This window comes from Amblyraja radiata, chromosome 17 (genome assembly GCF_010909765.2).
Source record: "Amblyraja radiata isolate CabotCenter1 chromosome 17, sAmbRad1.1.pri, whole genome shotgun sequence".
Taxonomy (NCBI): domain Eukaryota; kingdom Metazoa; phylum Chordata; class Chondrichthyes; order Rajiformes; family Rajidae; genus Amblyraja; species Amblyraja radiata.
The window spans coordinates 26,595,795-26,620,602 of NC_045972.1; the positions used below are offsets into that span (position 1 = coordinate 26,595,795).

Genomic DNA, 24,808 nt, shown 5'->3' on the forward strand with positions numbered 1-24,808 from the left:
AGAATTATTTCATTTGGCCCATCGAGTCTACTCCACCATTCAATTATGGCAGATCTATCTTTCCCTCTCAACCCCATTCTCCTGCCTGCTCCCCATAACCCCTGACACCCGTACTGATCAAGCCGACTACTTACCGAGGAGGATAATGATGCATGTGAGTATTGCAATGAGGGCACCAGTGCTGAGGCCGGCGGGCAGCGTCAGGGGCTCGGTGTTGCACGACTGCACACTGCCGTCAGCCCTGCAGCTGCACACGCGCACGGTGAGGGTGCCGGTGCTGCTGAGGAGGGGCGAGCCCCCGTCCGAGATCACCACCGGTAACAGGTAGACCTCCTGCTTCCTCCTGTTCATGGCTCCCCGGCGCACCTTGATGTCCGCAGTGTGCCCTGTGGGAAGAAGCAGAAAACGCCACCAGTGAATTAAACACCAAACCTGGGCTAAATATGTCAACCCAGCTTTCTTCAGAAGATTGGGTGCTAATATTAGACAGCACAGCTGGTAGAGCTAAACACACAGTGCTGGGGTAACTCAGCAGGTCAGGCAGCATCTTTAGTTTGGTTTGGTTTGGTTTGGTTTAGTTTACTTTAGTTTACTTTACTTTAGTTTAGTTTAGTTTAGTTTAGTTTAGTTTAGTTTAGTTTAGTTTAGAGATGCAGTGCAAACAAGCCCTACAGCCCGCTGAGTCCGTGCCGACCAGCGATGCCCGCACATTAACACTATCTTACACACACAATTTTTCATTTATACCAAGCCAATTAGCCTTCAATGTATCGAACATGTCTATACCGGAGGCAGAATTAAAGTGTTTATTTAAGTTACACTTTAATAAAATTAAAGAATTCAACGTTCATATTGCTGGGCTATCAGCTACCCAAGCGAAATATAAGGTGCTGTTCCTCCTATTTACGTGTGGCCTCACTTTAGAAATGAAGGGGGCCCAGGACAGAAAGGTTAGGGCGGGAATGGGATGGAGAATTACTATGGTTAACAGCCGGGAGAACAGGTAAGCCAAGGTGTACTGAGCATAAGTGTCCAGCGAAAGTCGCCCAGTCTACGCTTGGTATCGCCGATGTACAGGAGCCCACATCAGGAACAACGGGTGCAGTAGATGATGTTGGAGGAGGTGCGTATGAACCTATGTGTCATCTGGAAGGACTGTCGTGGTCCCTGGATGGAGTCGAGGGAGGAGATACAAGGACAGGTTTCAAATCCCCTGTAACCACAGGAGATGCAACACCTGCTCTCTCTGGTTCTGAAATTATTAAAGCTGAGGACTATTTCAAAGAGAAAATCTCACCATCAGGCAACTAACAAAGGGTGCTTCAGCATCAGAAATGCATTTAGAGTTTTCGAGTCATGCAACACAGAAACAGACTCTTCGCCCCAACTCATCCATGCAAACCAAGATGCCCCCATGGAAGCTAGTCCCATTTTCCCAGGTTGTAAATGTCAAGGGCTAGAGGGCATTGCTTCACGAAAGTGCGGGGACAGAGGGAGGTGGGAGCCAGGGTTGGTGGTGGAGGCAGATATGATAGTGGTCTTTAAGAGGCTATTAGATGGGCACGTGGATATGCAGTGATTGGAGGGATATGGATTAGGTGCAGACGTGGAGATTAGTTTAACATGGCAACATGTTCGGTAAAGACATTGTGGGCCGATCGGCCTGTTTCTGGTTTGTACTGTTCTACGTTCCATTTCCTTAACCTGCTTAATTTAACTTGGATAGATTAAAGAGAAGCATATATAACGCACCTCGAAAGACTGCCCTTTTCTACAGAATCAAAGATGCTTTCAATTGATGTCATTTTAAGCTATTTACAAGCTAATCTTGCTTAAAACTATGCCAAAAAAGCTTTGTTCCACTAGATCTAATTACATTTTTAATGTATAATAAATCATAATTACCACAGAGTAAACTTATTGACCCTAAAACACTAATTCTATATCATGCTTTATAGTTTTCTCATTTAGATGTCCCAAGACATAATGGATGTTCCAACTCAAAGTTATGTTTGATTATTATATTTCAGTACCCATCAAAATCTTATGTGTTCAAACGCGTCTTTATTTCACACTTCATATAAAGTTAATTAAAGCGTTTGCATCTTCCTTCCTGGATATCAGAATTCTTTAACAACGTTAACTTTTGGCCAATTGAATGACATTTCAAGAGCTGCGTGCCAGAGATCCAAATGAACTGGTACCTCCAGTACGGTACTGGTAGGGAAGAGGGGACAAGGGGCATATGCAGAGATCTCTGTGGGAGAGAACTGCTTTGAGGTGAGTTGTTAAGTGACCACTGCTTTATAGAGTCACAGATCTATGTCAAAGCATTTTATCGGGATGCATCACAGCACGGTTTAGGAACAGCTCCATCCAACACTGCAAGAAATAGAGACCAAACCATCACACAGGCTAACCTCCCTTCCACCCACTCCATCCACTCTTCACGCTGCCTCGGCAAGGCCACCAACATAATCAAGGACGAATCTCACCCCGGTCACTCTCTCATCAGGCAAGAAGTACAGAAGTGTGAAAACACATACTGCCAAATTCAGGGGCAGTTTCTTCCCAGCTGTTATCAGGCAACTGGACCATCCTATCAACAAGTAGAAAGCAATCCTGGCCTCCCATCTACCTGATTGGAGATCCTTGAACTATCTTTAATCAGACTTTACTGGAGTTTATCTTGCACTAAATGTCATTCCGTTTATCCTATATCTGTACACTGTGGATGGCTTGATTGTAATTATGTATAGTCTTTCGCTGACTGGATATTATACCACAAATGTTTTTTCTGTACTTCACAATAAACTAAACTAAATTAAACGTCTTAAAATTTCAGCAAGTGCCGCTGTTTGTGTCTGTAAACTTCGATTAGGTCACGTCAAAGTCTTTCCTTATACAGAGAGAACATATACATCTCCATCAACCCTTCGAGGAACCAGACACACCCAATCATGACAGTCCAAAACATCATTGTACCACATGTTACTATCACAAACCTTGTTTTCCCCAAACCCCTACCAGGCATATCTGCTTCCTACACACTATGTCTGCCCCAACACTTTGGGAGTTCCAGCAGAATCAATTCCCCAAGTTTACACAGCAATTTTTCTTCCACACTTCCAAGGCATTGTTTTGTATTAAGCATTTACATACATAGGCAGCAGGAGGAGGAGGCGAATGAATCTCACACAGTTTGAAGGCTTCTCATTAACTTTTAACTCGTATACACAATGTGATCTTCCCCGGCACAACATATATGATGCAATAAGCTATTTAATAAAGCCAAAAAATGTCATCGCTTTTACACTGCTATGATATGTCATCTCCTTGTGTAGCTATTAATATGAAAAAGCCAGAATGAGAACTGTTAGTGCGGTAGGTTAGTTCAAATTTAATGATAGCTTTGGATATTAAAGTTTCAGGAAGGCCACTGTATAATGGAGTATTAATGAGAGATCGTGCTAAGCAGAGAGGGATTTGTGATGGGGCAAGAAAGAGGGGGATGTAGATAGGAGTCACTCGGAGAGAGGGGGTGAGGCACTCATAAGTTCATAAGTTATAGAAGTAAAATTAGGCCAATGGTCCATCCAGTCTACTCTGCCATTCAATCGTGGCTGATCGATCTTTCTCTCCCAACCCCATTCTCTTGCCTTTTCTCCATAATCGTGTGTGTGTGTGTGTGTGTGGTTTTTTTTCCACCTTTGAAGCCTCCACATCCTTCCTGTAATGGAGTAACCAGAAATGCATGTAATACTCCACATGCATCTTAAGTAATGAATCATACAGTGTGGAAATAGGCCCTTCAGCCCAACTTGTAATTTCTGACTAATATGTCTCATCTACTCTAGTCCCACCTGCCCATATCTCTCTAAACTTATCCTAGCCATGTACCTGTCTAAATGCTTCTTAAGCGTTGTTATGGTACCTTATGAAGCTGCATCCTGATTTCTTTACTCTTATACTCAATGTCCCGATCAATGAAAGCAAGCATATCATACGTCTTCCATCCTTTGTTTCAATTTGTGAATAATTACACCAGAAAGTTGTGGTGATCCCTCAAGTGCTGTTGTCTTGATTGCCTCCCATTGACTGGGAATCTCCTTATCAGATATCCACAAGGCAAGCATTTCCAAATGAGTGTCATTAAAATCTTATTAGCTCCCAATCACTTGTGGTAATGGAGTTAAGCAACAATCAGAATATCTTTATTTCCAATTAGTCTCTGTGATTAGAAGCAGGGTCAGAAAGGTCATTGGAAATTAAATGAGGTGAGTTGCACAAGAGACCTCTTGAGACTGCAGAGATAAATGGTTATCTTCGAACTCATGTGACAGGAAGAATTGAGGAGCTCCTGACCTCAATGGAGTGTCATAGACTAGCTTGGATCCCTGCTCTGTATTGAGATAAATCGGTGGCACAGTGGCTCTGCGGTAGAGCTATTGCCTTCCAGAGCTAGAGACCTGGGTTCGATCCTGACCCCGGGTGCTGTCTGTGCAGAGTTTGTTTGTTCTCGCTGTGACCACGTGGGTTTTCTCCGGGTGTTCCAGTTTCCTCCCACATTCTAATAAAATCGTAGGATGACTTGGGTTTGGGGATGGTGGGGGAAGTGGGAAGGTATGCAGGAGGTCCTTGAAATTAGAGAAATCAAAGATCAAACTGCTGGGTTCTGAACTGCCCAAGCGAAATATGCAGTGCAGTTCCCCCAATTGGCACTCTGACATTGGAGGAGGCCCAGGGCGGAAAGGTCAGAATGGGAAGGGGAGTTAAAATGTTTGGCAGCCAGGAAATCACGTAGGCCAAGGTGGACTAAGCGTACGTGTTCAGCGAATAGATTGCCAAGTCTACGCTTATTGGTCTTGCCGATATATGTGAGCCCACACTGGGAGCGGCGGATACAGTGGATGAGGTTGCAGAGAGCAATGCAGAGAGTTGTTGAAAGAAAAACACTTACCACTGTTCTGAATTAAAGTGAAATTTTGATTTGGTGCCATGGTGAAGGTAAACCTCGGTCCATTGGCACTTTCATCCTTGTCCACACCCTTAATGGTCTGAATAAGCTGCAATAGGATGCATAGCGTTAATATATATAACTAACGTTCAGAAATTGCAATTAAGGTTTACTGGCTATTCCCATTCTGACGGCACAATTTGCAACATTTACTTTTATTTTTTTTAATCTATGATTATTATACCTTCCCACGCTATGGGATATATCATAGAGCCATACTGCAGAGAAACAGGCCATTTGGCCCAAATCCTCCCTGCTGACCAAAAAAGCCCCATCAAAGCTTGTCCCATTTACCCATGTTTGACCCATATCCATTTAAACCTTTCCTATCCATGCACCTGCCCAAACGTCTTTTAAATGTTGTTATAGTACTTGCCTGAACTACCTCTGGCAGTTCGTTCCATATATCCAACATATGTGTGAAAAAGTTACCCCTCAGGTTCCTCTACAATCTTTTCCCTCTCAACTTAAATGTATGTTCTCTGCTTCTTTACTCCATACTCTGAGTAATAGACTGCACATTTAACCTATCTATTCCTCTAATGATTTTATACACCTCTATAAAATCACTCCCCCAACCTCCTGTGCTCAAAGGAATAAAGTCCTAGCGTGCCCAACCTCTCCCTACGACTCAGGCCCTCAACTTCCTGGCAACACCCTCGTAAATTTTCTCTATGCTCTATCCAGCTTAATGCCATCTTGTCTATAACAGGGTGATCAAAGCTGAATACAATACTCCCAAGTGTGGCCGCACCAACTTCTCGTACAACACTATAATGTATATCGTACTGTCAAAAAACTGCAACTTGCTGCATTATCAGAGGGGCCGTGATACCGGCCCTCAAAGTTGACCGTGGAAGTCGGCCTGCAAGGCTGGCCGTGGAAGTCGGCTCTGGGAACTGATCTGCTGGCTCTGGCCAGGCCAGAGTTCCAGAGCCCCGACCGCAGGGGGCAAAGTCGACTCGCCACCCGATCTCATCACGACTCAAAGTCCTGAAGACATCGAGGTCGGTTGCTAAATGCCACACTTTCGGGGGGGGGGGGGGGGGGGGGGTTTTGTGTGGTTTAAAGGAGAGGGGGCGGACCACCAGTTGCCAGAAAATCGGTGTAGCTGTATTAGAGTAGAAACCATTAATTTTGTATTATTTCATTCCTTCTAAGGAGCAATCCTGTGGAATGCAATGAGAATTTACTCAATTCTACCCACCTTTCCTGCATTTGCATTCTCACACATATCCGCCTCATAGGGCTCTGCCAATTCAGGCGCATTGTCATTGATGTCACGGATTTTGATAGCGACTTGAGCGCGGGATGTGTGAATGTGGTTATCTGCAAAAGAATAAAGATTAGACATAGCACAGAAACAGGCCCTTCAGTCCAACTTATTCACACCAACAAAGCTACCCCATCCAAGTCAGTCCCATTTGTCCGCATTATGTCCACATCCCTCAGAACTTTACCTCCCACATACTCTTTAAAATACTGTTACGGTATATAGCGGGCAACACAGTGGTACAGCGATGGAGTTGCTGCCTTAAAACGCCAGAGACACGGGTTCATTCCTGGCTACAGGTGCTGTCCGTACAGAGTTTATATGTTCTCCCCGTGACCACTTGGGTTTTCCCCAGGTGCTCCGGTTTCCTCCCACACTGCAAAGACGCACAGGTTTGCGGGTTAATTTGGCTTCGGTAAAAATTGTAAATTGTCCCTAGTGTGAAGGATAGCGCTTGCGTCTGGTGATCGCTGGTTGACGTGGACTCGGTGGGCCTGTGGAAGAATTAACCCCCCCAAAACTCCAGGATTAGATTCCAACTAGTAGTTCACTCACACTACAGCTCAGTCACTGTGGAATGTCACCTATTTGTTAAAGTTATCGAAGGGACCAGTATGCACAGGGGTAATTCATTTAGTTTCGCCGAGTTTTTGAAGGACTGATTGTTAGAAATCTCTAGCTTACAGTTCTCTGGAGTGGTCCAAATCCAGGCATAAATCTACAGTGTTTGCTGCTGCCATGGGAATATTATTTTTCCTCACGGCCACTCACGGTCGTCATCTGTGACCTTGAGACACTAACTCGAATGACAGATGGAACCTGCCGACGGTTTGCTGTTTTATACGGAGGGAAGTTATTAAAGAAAATTCACTATTGACAGCCTGAGGTGATTGTAAAGGAAAGTGTACGGTCACTGATTTCAATCTGTTTTTGTTTGAGTATTAAACACTCATCGGCTACAGCAAGGATTGCAAATCCAACCTGCCGTGTGCACTAGATAGACACAAAAAGCTGGTGTAACAGCGGGACATATAGTAGCTCTGGGGGAATAGTTGACGTTTCGGGTCGAGACCCTTCTTCAGACTGAGAGTCAGGGGTGTCCCAGTAACTCATAATCAACAATGGCAGATTGGGGGAATTCCTCCTCGAACACCTCCCTACAGATCCCTAGCTTACTGATACATTCATCTACTATCCCACCCACTCTGATCTCCTTGTTACTAGCTTTTTTAAATATTCCATAGAAATTAATTTGTATGTTTTATTATTCTATCTATTGAGTACTGTTTATAGATTTGTTAAGCTGCTGCAAGTACAAATTTCGTTGTTCCCTTTTACTACATATGAGAACTAAGAACTCTTGATATGGAAAAAAACGATTGGTGCATAAGTTCATGTCATAGGGGCAGAATTGGGCCATTCGGCCCATCGTGTTTACCCCACCCTTCGATCATGGCTGATCTATCTTTCCCTCTCAAACCCATTTCTCCTGCCTTCTCCCACAATGTAATCCAAACACAATGTAAGCTAAAGGAACAGCAACTTATCATCCAACTCTATCTTTCCAATGTATCTGAAGAATTTCTGAAGAAGGGTCCCGACCAGAAACGTCACCTATACATTTTCCCATTGGGCGGCACAGTGGCACAGTGGTAGAGTTGCTGCCTCACAGCGCCAGAGACTCGAGATGGATCCTGGCGACGAGTTCTGACTTTTTGGAAAGACTGTTGGATAGGCAGGGAATGGAGGAATATGGGTTATGTGCAGGCAGATAAGGGGCGGTCTTGGTATCATGTTCAGCGCAGACATTGTGGGCTGAAGGGCCTGTTCCCGTGCTGTACTGCTCTATGTTCTATGAAACTTGGAAATGTGAAGGCATTGAAATACTTCATGACCACATTAGAGTTCAAGACCTTACTTTACCCTCTCAGCTCAAGGTGAAAGATCTGACAACATCGCAGCAAGAAGAATGGAGAAGACAATTTACGACGTGAAGCTTGCAATCTTAACTTTTAGACTTAGACTTAGACTTAGATCCTTTATTTGTCATTCAGACCTTTCGGTCTGAACGAAATGCCGTTGCCTGCAGCCATACAACAAAACACACAATAAACACAAATTAACATGAACAATTTGACACAAAGAGGGCATGGCTAACTGGGCTTTACTAACACTGACTACATTAAACTGATAGCAGGTAGCAATGATCCACCTTTGATTCAATTTAAACAATGATGAAAATGTTTGCAAATTTTAATTTGTCACTTTCAATGTCAGCCATGCTTGGTGACAGGAACTGCAGATGCTGGTTTACAAAAAGAACTCCAAGTGCTGGAGTAACTCAGCACAGCAGACAGCATCTCTGGAGGACATGGTCAGGTGACATTTCGGGTCGAGACCCTTCTTCACACTTGGTGATAGGTGCATTTTAATTATGCCATTGAATTTTTATAACAGCAATGTCCAATATAGCTTCTTTAAAATATTCATATTAGCAACAAAGTACAAGACAACCTGTTCTGCCTTTCAATAAGTGTGTGGTTGATCTGACTGTAACCTCAACTGTTCAACACCAGTGATTGCTCACCCCATTGCTTATTATCTATCTATCTTAAAGTATTCAAAGAGAGCTGCCCTGACAAAGGCTCTTCAATGGGGCAGCACAGTGGCATAGCGTAGAGTTGCTGCCCTACAGTGCCAGAGACACAGGTCCGATCCTGACTACAGGTGTGTCTGCGTGGGTTTTTTCTAGGTGCCCCAGTTTCCTTCCACACTCTAAAGACGCACAAGTTTGTAGATTAATTGGTTTTATTTCAATTGCAAATTATCCCTAGTAGTAGAATAGTGCTAGTTTATGGGGTGATCATCAGTGCAGAATTGATGGGCCGAAGGGCCTGTTTCCAAGCTGTATCTCTAAAGTAAAGTCTAAATGAAAATATTAACTCTGTGCTTCTCCCTCCATTGGTATAATCTGATCGGCTGAGTATTACCAACATTTTCTGTTTTTGTTTTAGATTTCCAGCATCTGCAGTTTTCTCAAATCGAGTCAAGATTGTTAGAAACATAGAAAAATAGGTGCAGGAGTAGGCCATTCGATCCTTCAAGCCAGCACCGCCATTCAAAATGATCATGGCTGATCATCTAAAATCAGTATCCCGTTCCTGCTTTTTTCCCCATATCCCTCGATTGCTTTAGCCCTAAGAGCTCTCTCTTGAAAACATCCAATGAATTGTCCTCTACAGCCTTCTATGGCAGAGAATTCCACAACTCTCTGGGTGATAATGTTTTCCTCGTCTCAGTCCTAAATGGCCTACCCCTTATTCTTAAACTGTGACCCTGGTTTTGGAGGTACAGTGAAAAGGTCGGGATGGATAATTGTCATATGTCAAGGGGAAAAATAATATTCTAGCTCGATCAGCTTTCTTTCTCCCCACCGCTGCAATCCCCCATGAAGAAGGGTCCTGACCTGAAATGTCACCTATCCATATTTTCCAGGGTTGCCGCCTGACCCGCTGAGTTACTCCAACACTTCTGCATTGAAGAACCTCGGACTTTCTTTAATCGGACTTTACCTTGCATTAAATGTTATTCCCTTTATCCTGTATCTGTGCACTGTGGACGGCTCAATTGTAATTGTGTATAGTCTTTCCGCTGACTGGATAGCATGCAACAAAAAGCTTTTCACTGTACCTCGGTACACGTGACAATAAACTTCACTAAACACATTGTGCCTTTTAATGATATTCTTGCTTTCCGCACCTTAACAAGCCCGTAAATGCAGTAACGCAGATAAATAAATATCTTTCTCTTACTTTCAAACATTCAGGAGATTTTTTTTGTCAGAATCTGTATGAACTGCCTGATTGATTGGTGGAGAGATAAGTACTCTCACACGATTTATGAAGTTTGGAGATGAGCAAATGAATCACCAAGGAATAGACAACCGACTAAGTACTGCTAAATGGAATTAATATGGATGAGTTCACAAGTTCATGTCACAGCAGCAGAATTCGGCCATTCAGCCCATCAAGTCTACTCCGCCATTCAAACATGACTGATCTATCGTTCCCCCTCAACCACTCATTCTCTTGCCATCTCCCCATAACACTTGACACCCTTACTAATCAAGAATCTGTCAATCTCCGTGTTAAAAATACCCAGCAATTGGCCTCCACAGCAGTCTGTGGGAATGAATTCCACAGATTCACCACCCTCTGGCAAACAAAATTCCTTCTCATCTTCTTTCTAAAGGTACGTCCTTTCATTCTGAGGCTGTGCTCTCTGGGCCTAAACTCTCCCACTATTGGAAACATCCTTTCCAAATATAATCTATCCAGGCCTTTCACTATTCACTATGTTCTATGTTAATGTTCTATGTATCGTTCCATCTTAATTATAGAACACATAACATAGACAGTACAGCACAGAAGCAGGAACATTGCTGCAGTAAATCAGCAGGTCAGGCAGCATCTCTGGAGAAAACGGATAGGTGATGTTTTGGGTTGGGACCTTTCTTCAGACTTCTTCAACTTCTGAAGAAGGGTCCCAACCTGAAACATCAATGATCCATGTCCTCCAGAGATGTTGCCTGACCCGCTGAGTTGCTCCAACACTTTGTGTCTATCCACGCGCAGTCTTGAACCGGTTAAGGTTCTTCGCTCGTATGCAGTGGAAAGAAAACTCCTCATTTTTCTTCTGCCATGGAAAATAAACAATGGGGATTTAACTGAGAGAATCCCTGTGTCGAACTCACACAGGGGAGATGAAGGGGTACGACCTAAGAATGTGTCAGGAAACCCTATGGGAGCTGATTTGCTGCGCGCATTATAAATCATCTCAACACAACCCTGCTGTCTAAACGTACGTGTGCACTGTAACACCTTACAGTTTTCCATGTTAAATATGATCAATGCCAACACCGCAGAGATTATTTCTGCTTATAACATCTGAGGTATGGGCGGCACAGTGGTGCAGCGGTAGAGTTGCTGCTTCACAGCGCCAGAGACCCGGGTTCAATCCTGGCTACAGGTGCTGTCCGCATGGAGTTTGTACATTCTCCCTGTGACCGGGTGGGTTTTCTCCAGGTGCTCCGGTTTCCTCCCACATCCTAAAGGTTTGCAGGTTGATTGCCTTCTGAAAATTATCCCTAATGCAACTGATAGTGCTAGTGTATGAGGTGATCACTGGTCGGCGTGGACTTGTTAGGCCGATGGGCCTGCTTCCACGCTGTATGTCTAAACTAAGCTAAACTATAACTGAGTTCTACAAATTGTACACTGTCCCTAATGTGTAGGATAATGCTAGCATACGGGGTGATCGCCTGGTGGGCCGAAGGGCCTGTTTCCAAGCTGTATCCATAAAGTCTAAAAGTCCAAATACCTTTATATTGAAAACTCTAGAAGATCAGCAACCTCCTCCATGGCCAGAACGAGGCCACATGCAAACTGAAGGAACATTGAATTTGGAATATCCAATTTAAGGTAACCACCATGCCCACCATTTGATTTTGACTGGGTTTACATATAGTATCTGATTTGATTGAAATGTATATAAAACAATGTTTCCACTGTGCCTCGATACATATAATAATAAACCGAAAACATAAAACCTGATGTCATGTTTGCCATGGACTTTGTGGGCCGAAGGGCCTGTTCCTGTTGCTGTTCTGTTTTATGGTCTATTATAAATGCACACATTCTGAGAGGATCTTGCTGTAGCCATTCTGTCATGATAAGGAAGATAGGGAGTGAAGTGAAGCCGGCGGGACAGTGGGTGGAAAGGAACAGTTGAGGAGGAGGGAGCAGGAATCCTTCTGATGTGCATCTCGAACATTTTGAGCAGCACAGTGGCAAAGCTGGTAAAGCAGCTGCCTCACAGCACCAGAGACCCAGGTTCGATCCTGTCCTCGGGTGCTGTCGGTGTGGAGATTGCACATTCTCCCTGTGAGTTTCCTCCGATTTCCTCCCACATACCGACAACGTGCGGGATTGTAGGTTAATTGACCTCTGTAAATTACCTCTAGTGTGTATGGAGTGCATGAGACAGTGGGATAACATAGAACTAGTGTGAACGGGTGATCAATGGTCGGCATGGACTCAGTGGGCTGAGCATGTTTCCATGCTGTATCTCTAAAACAAACTAAACTAAATGTAATGAAAAGTGCAGTTATTCTCTGAAGTAATTGAAAATTCTTGGGTGATAAACTCAGGAACTTTTTAATTGACTTTCCAGCAAACAAAGCCAGTTTCTTATCTCTATTCTAACAAGCAATTGACTTTGGAGTGAACTCATCTTACATTCTACTTTTTATCTTCAAGGGACAGACATCCTATACTTTATCCCCTCAATAATTCCCTGCAATTTGCAGCATGGTTTTTGAGACATGTTGGACAATTCAATTTATTAACAGACAAAAAAAAAAAGGGCAGAGGAATTGTGTGAGCTTAACGGAAGTAGGAAAGGTTTTTAAGTCAGATCGCAACTACCCAGTACAAAGTGGCAAAAAAAAACTTAAATTGTGACCCTTCTCCCTCAGAGCCTTTATGTGGGTTCACCAGAATAAAGGTTCTTCCGTAATCTTACATAATGATGGATAGAAAAGGTTCAGGGAGATATAGGTAATTCATGGACAAATGGGACTGCCTTACAAGGGGCATGATGGTCGGCATGGACAAGTTGGGCTGAAGGGTCTGTTCCCCTACTCTATCACTAAGCCCACCTAGCCCATGCCAACCATTGATCAACCTTTCACATTAGTTCTATGTTATCCCACCTGCGTAACCACTCCCCACACACAATTTAGACTACAGTGTGGAAATGGCCCCACTGGCCAACCGAGTCTACACCGACCAGCGATCCCCCTACACAGGCACTATTCTACACACTAGGGACAATTCACAATTTTGCAGAAGCCAATTAACCTACAAACCTGCACGTCTTTGGAGTGTGGGAGGAAACTGGAGCATCCGGACAAAACCCACACGATCAGAGGGAGAATGTGCAAACACTGTACAGACAGCACCCAGTCAGGATTGAACCCGGCTCTCTTGCGCCATAAGGCAGCAACTCCACTGCGCCTCAGTGGCCACTTTACCAACGACAATTAATCTACAAACCCGCATGTCTTTGGGATGATCTTTGTTGACCCAACTTCATGCGTGGATCACTCAGATGTGCTTGATACTCACTGACTTCAGTTGCAATCACAGAGATGTTCTGCCAGGCCGTCAGCTCCCTGTCCAGTGGTTCTGTGGTCTTTATAACCCCGCTTTGGGCATTGATGATGAAGAATCTATCCATGTACGACTGCTGCTCAATAGAATATCTGGGAGGAGTGAAACGAGAGAAGAAATAATCTTTGGAAGGAAGAGAGCAATCTATGTGTTTCAGGTGGACATCAGCATAGAAACATTCCCATATCAAATTTACCTCTCAAAACCGAACTTCAGTACTACACTTCATGGTGCCTCAGCAAGGCCGCAAGCATAATCAAGGAGCAGTCTCACTCCCTCTTCTCCCCTCTCCCATTAACGTTTGTAAACAGAAGTTTGAAAACGCACACCTACAGATTCAGGGACAGTTTCATCCAAGCCGTCAAGGCTTCATCAAGGAAGTGGACTCACCTGTCCTCCATCTACCTCACTGGAGATGCTCAAACTATCTTTTATCACACTTTCTCCAACTTCAATGTTATACCTTGCACTGAGTAGTACCTTTTATCTTTTATCTGGGCACTGTGAACAGCTTGATTGTATTCATATATAAGCCCTTTCTCTGTTACATGTTTATTTACATATATGTTTACACTTCTGTTGTGCTGCTGCAGGTAAGAATTTAATTGGTCTGTTTTGGGATATATAACAATAAAACACTCTTGACTTCAATTTACTTTAATTCAGAGATATTCATGTAAACAGGCCCTTCGGCCCACGTACAAAATCCGTATAGATAGCACCTGAGGTTAGGATCGAACCCGGGTGACTGGGGCTGTGAGGGAGCAACTCCAGTGTGCCGCCCAAGTGCCTGACTTTTGGCTGACTGGATTGCACGCAAACATAAGCTTTTCACTGTACCTCACTGTCCTTCAGATGACAATAAATAAACTAAACTGGTCACCTTTATCTCTTCACTCTTCCAATCTGGAATGTGGTATAATATGATGCCAATCTAAGGAGCTGTACTCAGCTTTAGCTCAAGTTAGCAACAATTGTTGGCTACTGATATAGGGAAACATAAGATGATTAAACGGAAAGTGTTTCACACCCAGGGCTAAACATCCATCAAATGGATTAGCACGCAGATCCCTGCTGCAAGCAAAAAATAAATCAAGAGTCTAGAATGGAGTCTGACAGACCCCATATAGGTCGTAACTGCAGCTCTACATTGCCCAGCATTCCTCATTTCCCATCCATTTGATCACATAATACGCTGGTCACCAAGATGGTTCAAAAGGAGCTGTAACAGAGGCCTTTGGGGCGACACAATTGCGCAGGGGTAGAGCTGCTGCCTTACAGTCCCAGAGACTGGGTTCGATCCTGACTCCGGATGCTGTCTGTATGGAGTGTCCTATGTTCTCCCTGTGACCACGTGGGTTTTCTCCGGGTGTTCCAGTTTCCTCCCACACTTCTAAGACTTGCAGGTTTGTAGGTTAATTGGATTCTGTAAAAATTGTAAATTGTCCCTAGTGTGTAGGATAGTGCTGGTGTACAGGGTAATTGCTGGTCAGCACAGACTCGGCTGGCCAAGGGGCCTGTTTCCACGCTGTACCTCTAAAGTCTAAACAGATGTAACAGGAAACGGAAGACAGACGTGAAATGGATGTAAAAAATGCAGATGCTGCAATCTTGAGTGAAATACAAAGTGCTGGAGAAACTCAGAGAGTCAGGCAGCATCTGTGGAGGGAATGGACAGACAACGTTTCGGGTTAGGACCCCTATGCAGAATGATGGAACGGTGGAGAGAAAGCTGATAAAAAGAGGTTGGGATGGAGCAAAGCCTCGTTTCTTTCCTCGTCCCCTGTCATCTTCCATCCTGTGTCCCTCCAGCTTTACATTTCACTCCTCTTCTTTCCTTTAGACTTTAGAGCTGTCCCGTGCAACAGAGGGGCAGAAGCTGTTCCTGAGTCTGTTGGTGCGCACTTTCAAGCTTCTGTGTCGTCTACCCCATGGGAGGTGGGGAGAAGAAGGAATGACTGGGGTGGGATGACTCATTGATTATGTTGGCTGCTTTTCCAAGGCAGCAATGCAGTCAGTGGTGGGGAGTCTGGTCTATGTGATGGACTGGGCTACATCCACAACTCTCCGTGCAATTTCTCGTGGTCTTGGAGCTCTTCACCTCCCTTTCAGTATGAAGGAGGGTCCAGACCCAAAACATCACCCATCCTCCATCTCCAGAGGAGCTGCCTGACCCGTTAAGTTACTCCAGCACTTTTTGTCTATCTTTGATTATAAACCAGCATCTGCAGTTCTTTGTTTCTAACCCTAACCTAATTAGATACTGAACAATAACCCACTACCTGTTATTTATTAAACTACATTAATCTCATCTAATGAGAGAGATTTTGTGGATATATTTGCAAAAGAACAGAAACTAGGTTGGGGTTCAGAAGGTTTAGGTTCAGGTTTATTGTTGTCACGTGTACCAAGGTGAAAAGCTTTGTTTTTGTTTGCTTTCCAATCAGAGCAGATAATACTATACATAAACAAATTCAAGCCAAACTCAAGTACAATGGGTAGAGCAAGTGGGAAGATACAAAGTGCAGGATATAGTTCTCAGCATTGTAAGGCGCATCAGTTCCTTATATACTGTAGAGTCTAATGTACGCATTGGGGTAGAGGTGAATTGGACAGTACCCTAGCTTATGGAAGGACCATTCACAAGCCTAATAACAAAGGGGAAGAAACTGTTCCTAGCTGTTTACCTAGAGAGAGTGACAGACAGCCAGGAGCGATTGTGGAAATGGAAGTTCTGCAGAGCTAAATAAAGACCTAAGGTGGTCATTCAGACTCCCTGCTGCTCTCTGAATTATTTTTGAGATCTCTTGAGCTAATCCATTTGATGGATGGTAGTCCTGCAAAACGGAATACTTTCCATTTAATCATCCGTGTCTCCCTGTATCAGCAGGGAACACACTGCTGACTTGAGTTACAAGCAGAGTAACAATAATTACATTATTAGATTCCAGGCTTTTGTTCCATATATAAACCCCTCAGAACAGCTCAATCCGATCTCAGTAAGCCATGAATGCTTGTTGATAAGATACAAACTCCCCTCCGCCATTCCCCCAAACCCCTGGATTAGATTCCAGCTTGTAACTCAATCCTATCTAATTTTAGTATCTAATTTTCTAGCTATAACTGCCCCAAATTCCTTAATTAGATTCCAGCATGTAACTCACTCAAAGACTCAGATTCAAACAACATGGAAACAGGCCCATTGGCCCAACTCATTCATAATGACCATGATGCCCCATCAAAGATAATGTCATTTGCCCATACTTTGGCCCATTACCTTCTACACCGTTCCAATCCATGTACCTGTCCAAATCCCTTTTAAATGTTGCTATTGTACCTTTTCTAGCAGCTCATTCCATATACCCACCATCTTCAGAGTGAAAAAGTTGCCTCTCAGGTTCCTATTAAATCTTACCCCTCTCACCTCAAACCCAGGGCATCTTATTCGGCATGGTCATTGACTCAGTGTTACTCCAGCAATCTGTTTATTTTTCTTTTGTAAACCAGCATCTGCAGCTACCTCGCGTCTCCATCAGAAATGTGTTAGGACTTGGGAGGGCCGTGCGATCGGTCGCTGAATCCTGACAGACAGCCAGTGGCGGAACCAGGAGACCCCGCCTGGAGTAGGTCCAAGGCTCGTCTCCCGCTCGCCCCCAAAGACTGGGGAGTGGATGGAGGAGAGACGTGGACGCTGGTGGGAGAACCAGCGGGTTTAAACTTTCGCGTCTTCAACGTCGGCTGCAGGAGAAGCCTCCACAGAGCATAAAGGCTGAAGGCCCGGAGAGGAGAGAAGGACGGCTCGCTGGCAATCTGAATGAGGGGACGGCTGCAACGAGCCTTTATGACCAGCTGCAGCCTGAACTGTGCAAAATGACGTCAAAATCTGGCAACTCTTATATGGACTCAGTGGGCTGTTTCCATGCATGGAGTACTCAATCTGGGGTTGTCTTTATGTATGGCAATAATCGCACAAATCTTTATGCAAAAAAATGTATTTCACCGTACCTTTGGTAAACGTGACAATAAAAGAACCATTGAACCATACAACATATTCGAGACCCGGTGAATCTCACCTGCTGTTATTCTGCCCTCAGTGGCCTGACCCAGAGGACACAGATACCATTGAACCTACAGGCCATGCAAGGGTTAAACATCTCGGTTGCTTTAAGATAAGATGGTGGAATACTTGGAAGCAGCTGGGAAGGCCAGCTGTCAATGGGGAAGTGGGGGAGTGAGAGGAGATAGAGATGTTGTGCGTGGCACTTCAGTCAAGGTGAAGAGGGAACGTGAGAAATGGAAATAACGTGTGATTTGGACCAACTGTCATCGATTTGAGAATTAATATTAGCGATAATATATGTGGCACATTTTCGTGACTATTAATCATGTAATGGAACATTGATCTGTAAAATATTCATACGCCTATTAATTTTAAACTGCTCCATCCTCATTTATAGTGTTTGGCAAACTATTTTTAAGTAATTGGGACAGGAAAGTTTAATGTTGTCTACAGGATAGAGATGGAGTTTGATTCGTTTATTGTCACATGTACCAAGGTACGGTGAAAACCTTTTGTTTGTGTGCTATCCAGTCAGCGGAAAGACTATATATGGTTAGTTTAGTTTTGTTTATTGGCACGTGTACCGAGGTACAGTGAAAATGTTTTTTTTGTTGCCTGCTATCCAGTCAGTGGAAAAACTATACTTGATTTCAATCAAGCCGTCCATGGTGCACAGGCACGGGGGTAAAGGGAATAACATTTAGTATGAGATAAAGTCCGGTTAAAGATAGTCCAAGGGTCTCCAATGAGGTGGTTGGTAGCCCAGGAATTATCTGATAACAGCTGGGAAGAGCGACAGAGAGTCTGAGGTCCAGCAATTGTCTGATATCCATAAGACTTCATAAGAGCAGCAGAAAAATTCAGCGATCCACTAACTATTCCAGATCGGTACTTTGTTGACCACAAACCCAACTCTTCACTTCTCAGGGAGACTGCAGATGCTGGAATCACAAAGTGCTGGAGAAATTCAATGGGTCAGGCAGCATCAGTGAAGGGAAATGGACTGATGATGTTCAAGGCAGGAAAAATGGTCCCAATGTTGGGCGAGTCCAGAACCAGGGGCCACAGTCTTAGAATAAAGGGGAGGTCATTTAAGACTGAGGTGAGAAAAAACATTTTCACCCAGAGAGTTGTGAATTTGTGGAATTCCCTGCCACAGAGGGCAGTGGAGGCCAAGTCACTGGATGGATTTAAGAGAGTTAGATAGAGCTCTAGGGGCTAGTGGAGTCAAGGGATATGGGGAGAAGGCAGGCACGGGTTATTGATAGGGGACGATCAGCCATGATCACAATGAATGGCAGTGCTGGCTCGAAGGGCCGAATGGCCTCCTCCTGCACCTATTTTCTATGTTTCTATGTTTCTAAGGCAGGGACCCATCTTCAGACTTTACTTTAGACTTTGGAGATACAGTGCGGAAACAGGACATTCGGCCGATCAAGTTAGCACTGATCAGCAATCCCCTGTACACTAGCACTTTCCCACACAGAAGGGATGACCTGTATGTCTTTGGAGTGTGGAAGGAAACCGGAGAACACAGAGGAAACCCACGCGGTCACAGGGAAAACTCGGTACAGACAGTACTCATAGTTAGGATTGAACCATGGCCTCTGGTGCTGTTAGGGAGCAACTCTGCTGCTGCGCCACTGTGCCACCCTGGAGTAAGAAGGGTGAAAGCTGACAAAGAGAAGTGAGGAAAGGGAACCTCTAAAGGAAGGCTGCTGCAAATGATCTCCTCTTCCATTTTGAGTATTTTGCAGGAATCACTGAGCTGCTTGCATTTTGGAAAGTTAAAGACTGCTGTGGATCTTTGAATCCTATGCTGGTGATCGAGGCTTGGCACTGCCAGTGCTGGGTATCTGCACCAACCATCAGCTTTGGACCCACGCCCCCACCAAATGGAAGGGGAGGCTGGGCTGCTTTCAATAGAAGAGGAAGCATGTGTCACTTTAATGAATGCTGCTTGCAGACCAGTTGCCAATGTCGATAGTACCCATGCTGTTCACATCATTATTTTTTCCATAACGTGATTAATATGGAATTACACACATAGAGCACGTTGTTTTGCAAATGCCTCTCACACACTCTCCGTGGGTAGGTTACGCTGCCTAGGGAGGATCACAAGTCCACACGCACAGCACACCTTTAAACACACACACAAAGAGATACGCAGACACACATGCACAGTCACACAAAGATATAATACACATACAAACACAACGAAGAATGCGCACTCCAGCACACACTCACACACACACCAACACCGAGACACAGACACCCATACAGACACAAAGATACAATACATATACAAACACAGACACACTCTCACACACACACACACAAAGAGACACTGACAAACATACAGACGCATGTAGAGACACACATACACACAGAATGTGTACATAGACACACTCTCACACAGACGCATAGAGAAACAGACAGACAAACATACACAGACACACATACACGCAATGCACATACAAACACACAGAGGAATACACATAAAGAGGCACACACTCACACATAAAGACACAAAGAGACACACAGACACACAGAGGGGCGTGCATACAAACATGAAGAGACACATGAATACACACAGAGATACATACACACACATTGACATAAAGATGCAATATCGCTGCAAACGTATATAAGATGTGCACACACACACACTGACACAGAAGCATGCATAGACACACACAACCACATACACAAGCACACAGACAAGCGCACACCACGGTGGCATGGTGGCACAGCGGTAGAGTTGCTGCCTTACAGCGAATGCAGCGCCAGAGACCTGGGTTTGATCCCGGCTACAGGTGCTGCCTGTACGGAGTTTGAACGTTCTCCCCAAGACCTGCATGGGTTTTCTCCGAGATCTTCGATTTCCTCCCACACTCCAAAGACGTACAGGTTTGTAGGTTAATTGGCTTGGCAAATTGTCCCTAGTGGGTGTAGGATAGTGTGAATATGCGGGGATCGATGGTCAGCGCGGACCCGGTGGGCCGAAGGGCCTGTTTCCGCACTATGTGAGTCTATGACATGTCTGTGTGCATGCAGACACGAGTGTGCACAAACTCGCCACACACACACAGGTTGAGTGAGAGCTGGAACCTAGTAGATATGCCAGTGTGTTAACAGTGGCGCCTAGCACTTTTGCAGAGAGCTCTCAAATCAATAAGAAGTTCTGTGTAGGATTTGAATTTGTGTACCCAACAATTTTACGGATGGAGCAGCTCTGATTCAATCCCCGTCCTTCTGCAAATAAAGCCAGGCTCCATTTTTATTCAGTCAGAGGATATAAGTTAATCTACGTTAGACCGGCTGCCTGCAGACACTCAACATGGTTTGCGAGTCTGGCCGTGCCTTCAGCTCCGTCTGCGTCTGGGGAGACGGGGAACAGTCAGTCTTATGACGGAAAGCAATGTGTCCTGCTCTTAGCTGCTTCCCACTCTCCCTCAGGGGAGCTTAGATTTGCAAAGCACTGTTGTCAAACAGATCAAATACAGCTGGGATTACTGGAGTGCTGAACACACCATGCAACCTGCTAAAATCTCATTCCAAAAGTTGTGAAACGAGATTTGTAAAATCCCACTTTGGCAATTCACTTACCTTGAAATGTAATATTCAGCCCTGTTCTACAATTACATTTCCACTGATGTAGAAGTAGAAGTGAGAATGCTAATCCTACATTGCATATTTGCAATAAAGAGAGATGAAATCTGTCTTCCAGTTTAATTAAAGCCATACTTTACAGCTGCAGAAGACTGCAACTACAATATCTACTTTGTACATGGTCCGTTTCAGCGGGAATTCATTATCTAAGTGGAGAGGGATTGGAGACTTAGGTGGAGGGAGATTTGTGTGGTCCAGTATGTTGACAACAAAGATGGGATACAACACATCAAAGGCCAATTGAAGACGCAGGTAGGCTGTTCAATCAGACAGTTCCGGGGTTAATGTAATGTGCGCTCCATGGATAACTAACCCTCAGATGCAAAGCTAAATTAAGTTCTTGCCTATCTTCTGAGGTGTGGCTTGGTGTCGCAGAGGTAGAGTTGCTGCCTAACGGTGCCAGAGACCCCAGCCCGAAACTGACTACGGGTGCTGTCCGTACAGAGTTTGTACATTCTCTCTGTGACCGTGGGAGTAAACCAAGTGCTCCGGTTTACTCTCACTCTCCAAAGACATACAGGTTTCTAGGTTATCCGAAGAAAGGTCTCGACCCGAAACGTCACCTATTTATTTTCTCCAGAAATGCTGCCCGACCCACTGAGTTACTCCAGCATTTTGTGTCTATCTTCAGTTTGTAGCCTAACTAGTTTCAGTAAAAATTGTAAATTGCCACTAATATGTAGGATAGTGCTAGTGTACGGGGATCGCTGGCCGGTGTGGAGACAGTGGACTGAAGGGCTTGTTTCCACACTGTATCTCGAAACTAAACTCAATTAAAATTTAAGTCGTCCAATCAACGTCACGTCTTGGTGAATCTCCTCTGCGCTCTCTCCAGCAAAATTATGTTGAAAACTTCATCAACCAGGAACCGATGCAGTGTGAGAATATTTTATAAACTGCAATTTGTATTTGAAACAATTCTATTTAAGCAGGCTGTGACATATTGAATGTAAAATAACTATCGCAAAATAAAGAAACATTTAAAATTGAACATTTAAAATGAATACAATGCTGGAAGTCTGAAATAAAATCTGATAATGCTGTAATCAGCAAGTCAGGCAGTACTGTGGAGAGGGAGAGAAACAAGAGAGAAAGACAGAGACACAAACAGAGATACAGAGAGAGACAGAGACAGAGAAAGATAGAGAGAGACACAGATAAAGAGACATAGATAGAGAGAGACACAGATAAAGAGACAGACACACAGACAGAGACAGACAGAGCGACATACAGCACAGGAACAGACTCTTTGCCCCAACTTACCCATGCCAACCAAGATGCTCCATCAATGCTAAACCTCCCTGCCCACTTTGGCCCATCACCTTGAAACCTTTCCTATCCATATATGGTCCAAATGCCATTTAAATGTTGTAATAGTACCTGCCTCAACTGCCTCCTCTGGCAGCTCATTCTATAAACCCACCACCTTGCGTGTGAAAAAAGTTGCCCCTCGTGCCGATTAAAGAGAGAGATATGGAGTCAGAGAGTCCAGATAGAATGCCAAGTTTGCAAAATTAAGTTTTAAATTAAAATTAAGATTTGCAAGATTAGAGAGAGACAGCATGCTGCCTGCCTCGCTGAGTTACTCCAGCATTTTGTGTCTATAACCATATAACCATATAACAATTACAGCACGGAAACAGTCTACCTTTGATTTAAACCAGCATTTGCAGTTCTTTCCTACACGACAGAGAACAGGACGGGTACAGAGACAGAGATAGACCGTGTCTCTGAGAGATAGACAGAGAAACACAGTCAAGAAGCTAGACAGATTTTTGCGAAGTTTCTGCCTTGACATGAAGCTTAAACTCTGCTTCCCACTCCACAGATGTTTCCTGACCTGCAGAGTATTTCCAGAATTTTGTTTTTATTTCTTAAAAATTAATTGCTTTGTCAATCCACCATCTGTGATTAACCCAAATTTAAATTAACAAATCTTATTATACCGCCCCCTCTCTTTAATCCACGTTTTGTCAAAGCTTTTGGCCATCTGTCTCTACGTTTCTATCTGTGAGCTGGAGTCACATTTTGTTTGGAAACCATTCTGCCAAATACTTTGGAACATTTTAGTAAGATGTATAGAAGTTGGGAGGTCATGTTGCAGTTCTATAAGATGTTGGCGAGGCCGCATTCAGTTATGGACACCATGTTATAGGAAAGATGTTGTCAAGTTGGAACGGGTGCATTGAAGATTTACAGGGATGTTGCCAGTTCTGGAGGGTCTGAGCTATAGGGAAAGGTTGAGCAGGCTGGCACTCCATTCCTTGGAGGATGAGGTGTGTAAAACCACGAGAGGAATAGATCGGATAGACACATAGATTCTCTTGCCCAGAGGGAATCGAGAACTGGAGGACATAGGTTTAAAGTGAAGGGGAAAAGATTTAATAGGAATCTGAGGGGGTAACTTTTTCACACAAAAGGTAGTGTGTGTGGAATGATGAGGTAGTTGAGGCAAGTACAATTGCAAAGTTTAAGAAACAATTAGACAGGTACATGGATAGGACAGGTTTAGAGGGATATGGGCCAAACACAGGCAGATGGGACATGTTGGTCGGTGTGGACAAGTTGGGCCGAAGGGCCTGTTTCCACGCTGTATGACTTTATGACTCCATGACCATGTTGGTACCAGATAAATACAAGTTGTGGCAGAAATTACGTTAAGTATTGTTTTCTGGCAAGATAGATGTAGAGGCATCTGAAGAAGGTACTAAATAAGAGGCAACAAGGAACTGCAGATGCTGGGTTCTTGAGCAAAACACAAAGTGCTGGAAGAACAGTGGGTCAGACGGCATCTGAAGAGGGAATAGACAACAGGTGACAAGTCGGATCGGGACCCTTCTGCAGACTTGTGGATTGGACGGGAGTAAGCTGGAAAAGAGAGGTGGGGGCAGGCAAAGCCTGGCAGGTGATAGGTGGATAGGGGTGAGGGGGTGTTAGATTGGTGAATTGACATCTAAACCTATCCGATCCACATACTTGCCCAATTATGGTGGGTATGTGGAACAAGCTGCAAAGAAAATGGTGGAGGCGGGTACAATTACAACTGTTAAAAATAATTTGGACAAGTACACGAACAAGGGAGGTTTGCATGGATGTGGGCCAAATGAAGATAAATGGGAAGAGCATCTTGGCCAGCGTGGACCAGTTGGATGGAAAGACATGCTTCCATGCTGTATAACTACAAAACTATTGCCATAGCTGTACAGTGCCAGTGATTGGGGAGGGGGGGAAAGGTTGTTAGTTAGAGGTTAGGAGAATCTGATGTTCATACCCTTGGGTTGTGAGCTACATAGTGGAATATGAGGTGCCGCACAAGAAAACCATTATACACAAGAGCAAAATTATGCCATTTGGCCCATACTCCGCCATTCAGTTACGGTTGATCTATTTTTCCCTCTCAATCCCATTCTCGTGCTTACGCCCCGTGATCTCAAACACCCTCCCTAATCAAGAACCTAACCAGAACATAGAACGAAACATCACCCATTCCTTCCCTCCATAGATGCTGCCTTACCCACTGAGTTACTCCAGCATTTCGTGTCTACCTTCGATTT

General features: G+C 44.2%; 1 protein-coding gene across 3 annotated transcripts in view; it reads right to left on the reverse strand.

Annotated features, from left to right (window-relative positions):
* The window catches only part of LOC116982592 (cadherin-11-like), a 109,844-nt gene that overhangs the window by 2,800 nt on the left and 82,236 nt on the right, over positions 1-24,808 (reverse strand). For 2 of the 3 annotated variants that reach the window (XM_033035867.1, XM_033035866.1), the window contains 4 exons: positions 13,478-13,614; positions 6,225-6,346; positions 4,961-5,066; positions 135-386 (listed from right to left, as the gene is read on the reverse strand). In XM_033035867.1, the coding sequence (XP_032891758.1) occupies positions 135-386; positions 4,961-5,066; positions 6,225-6,346; positions 13,478-13,614 (617 nt within the window). Of the gene's footprint in view, positions 1-126; positions 387-4,960; positions 5,067-6,224; positions 6,347-13,477; positions 13,615-24,808 lie in introns of those variants that run through there. The other variant, XM_033035869.1, reaches the window with a different exon arrangement.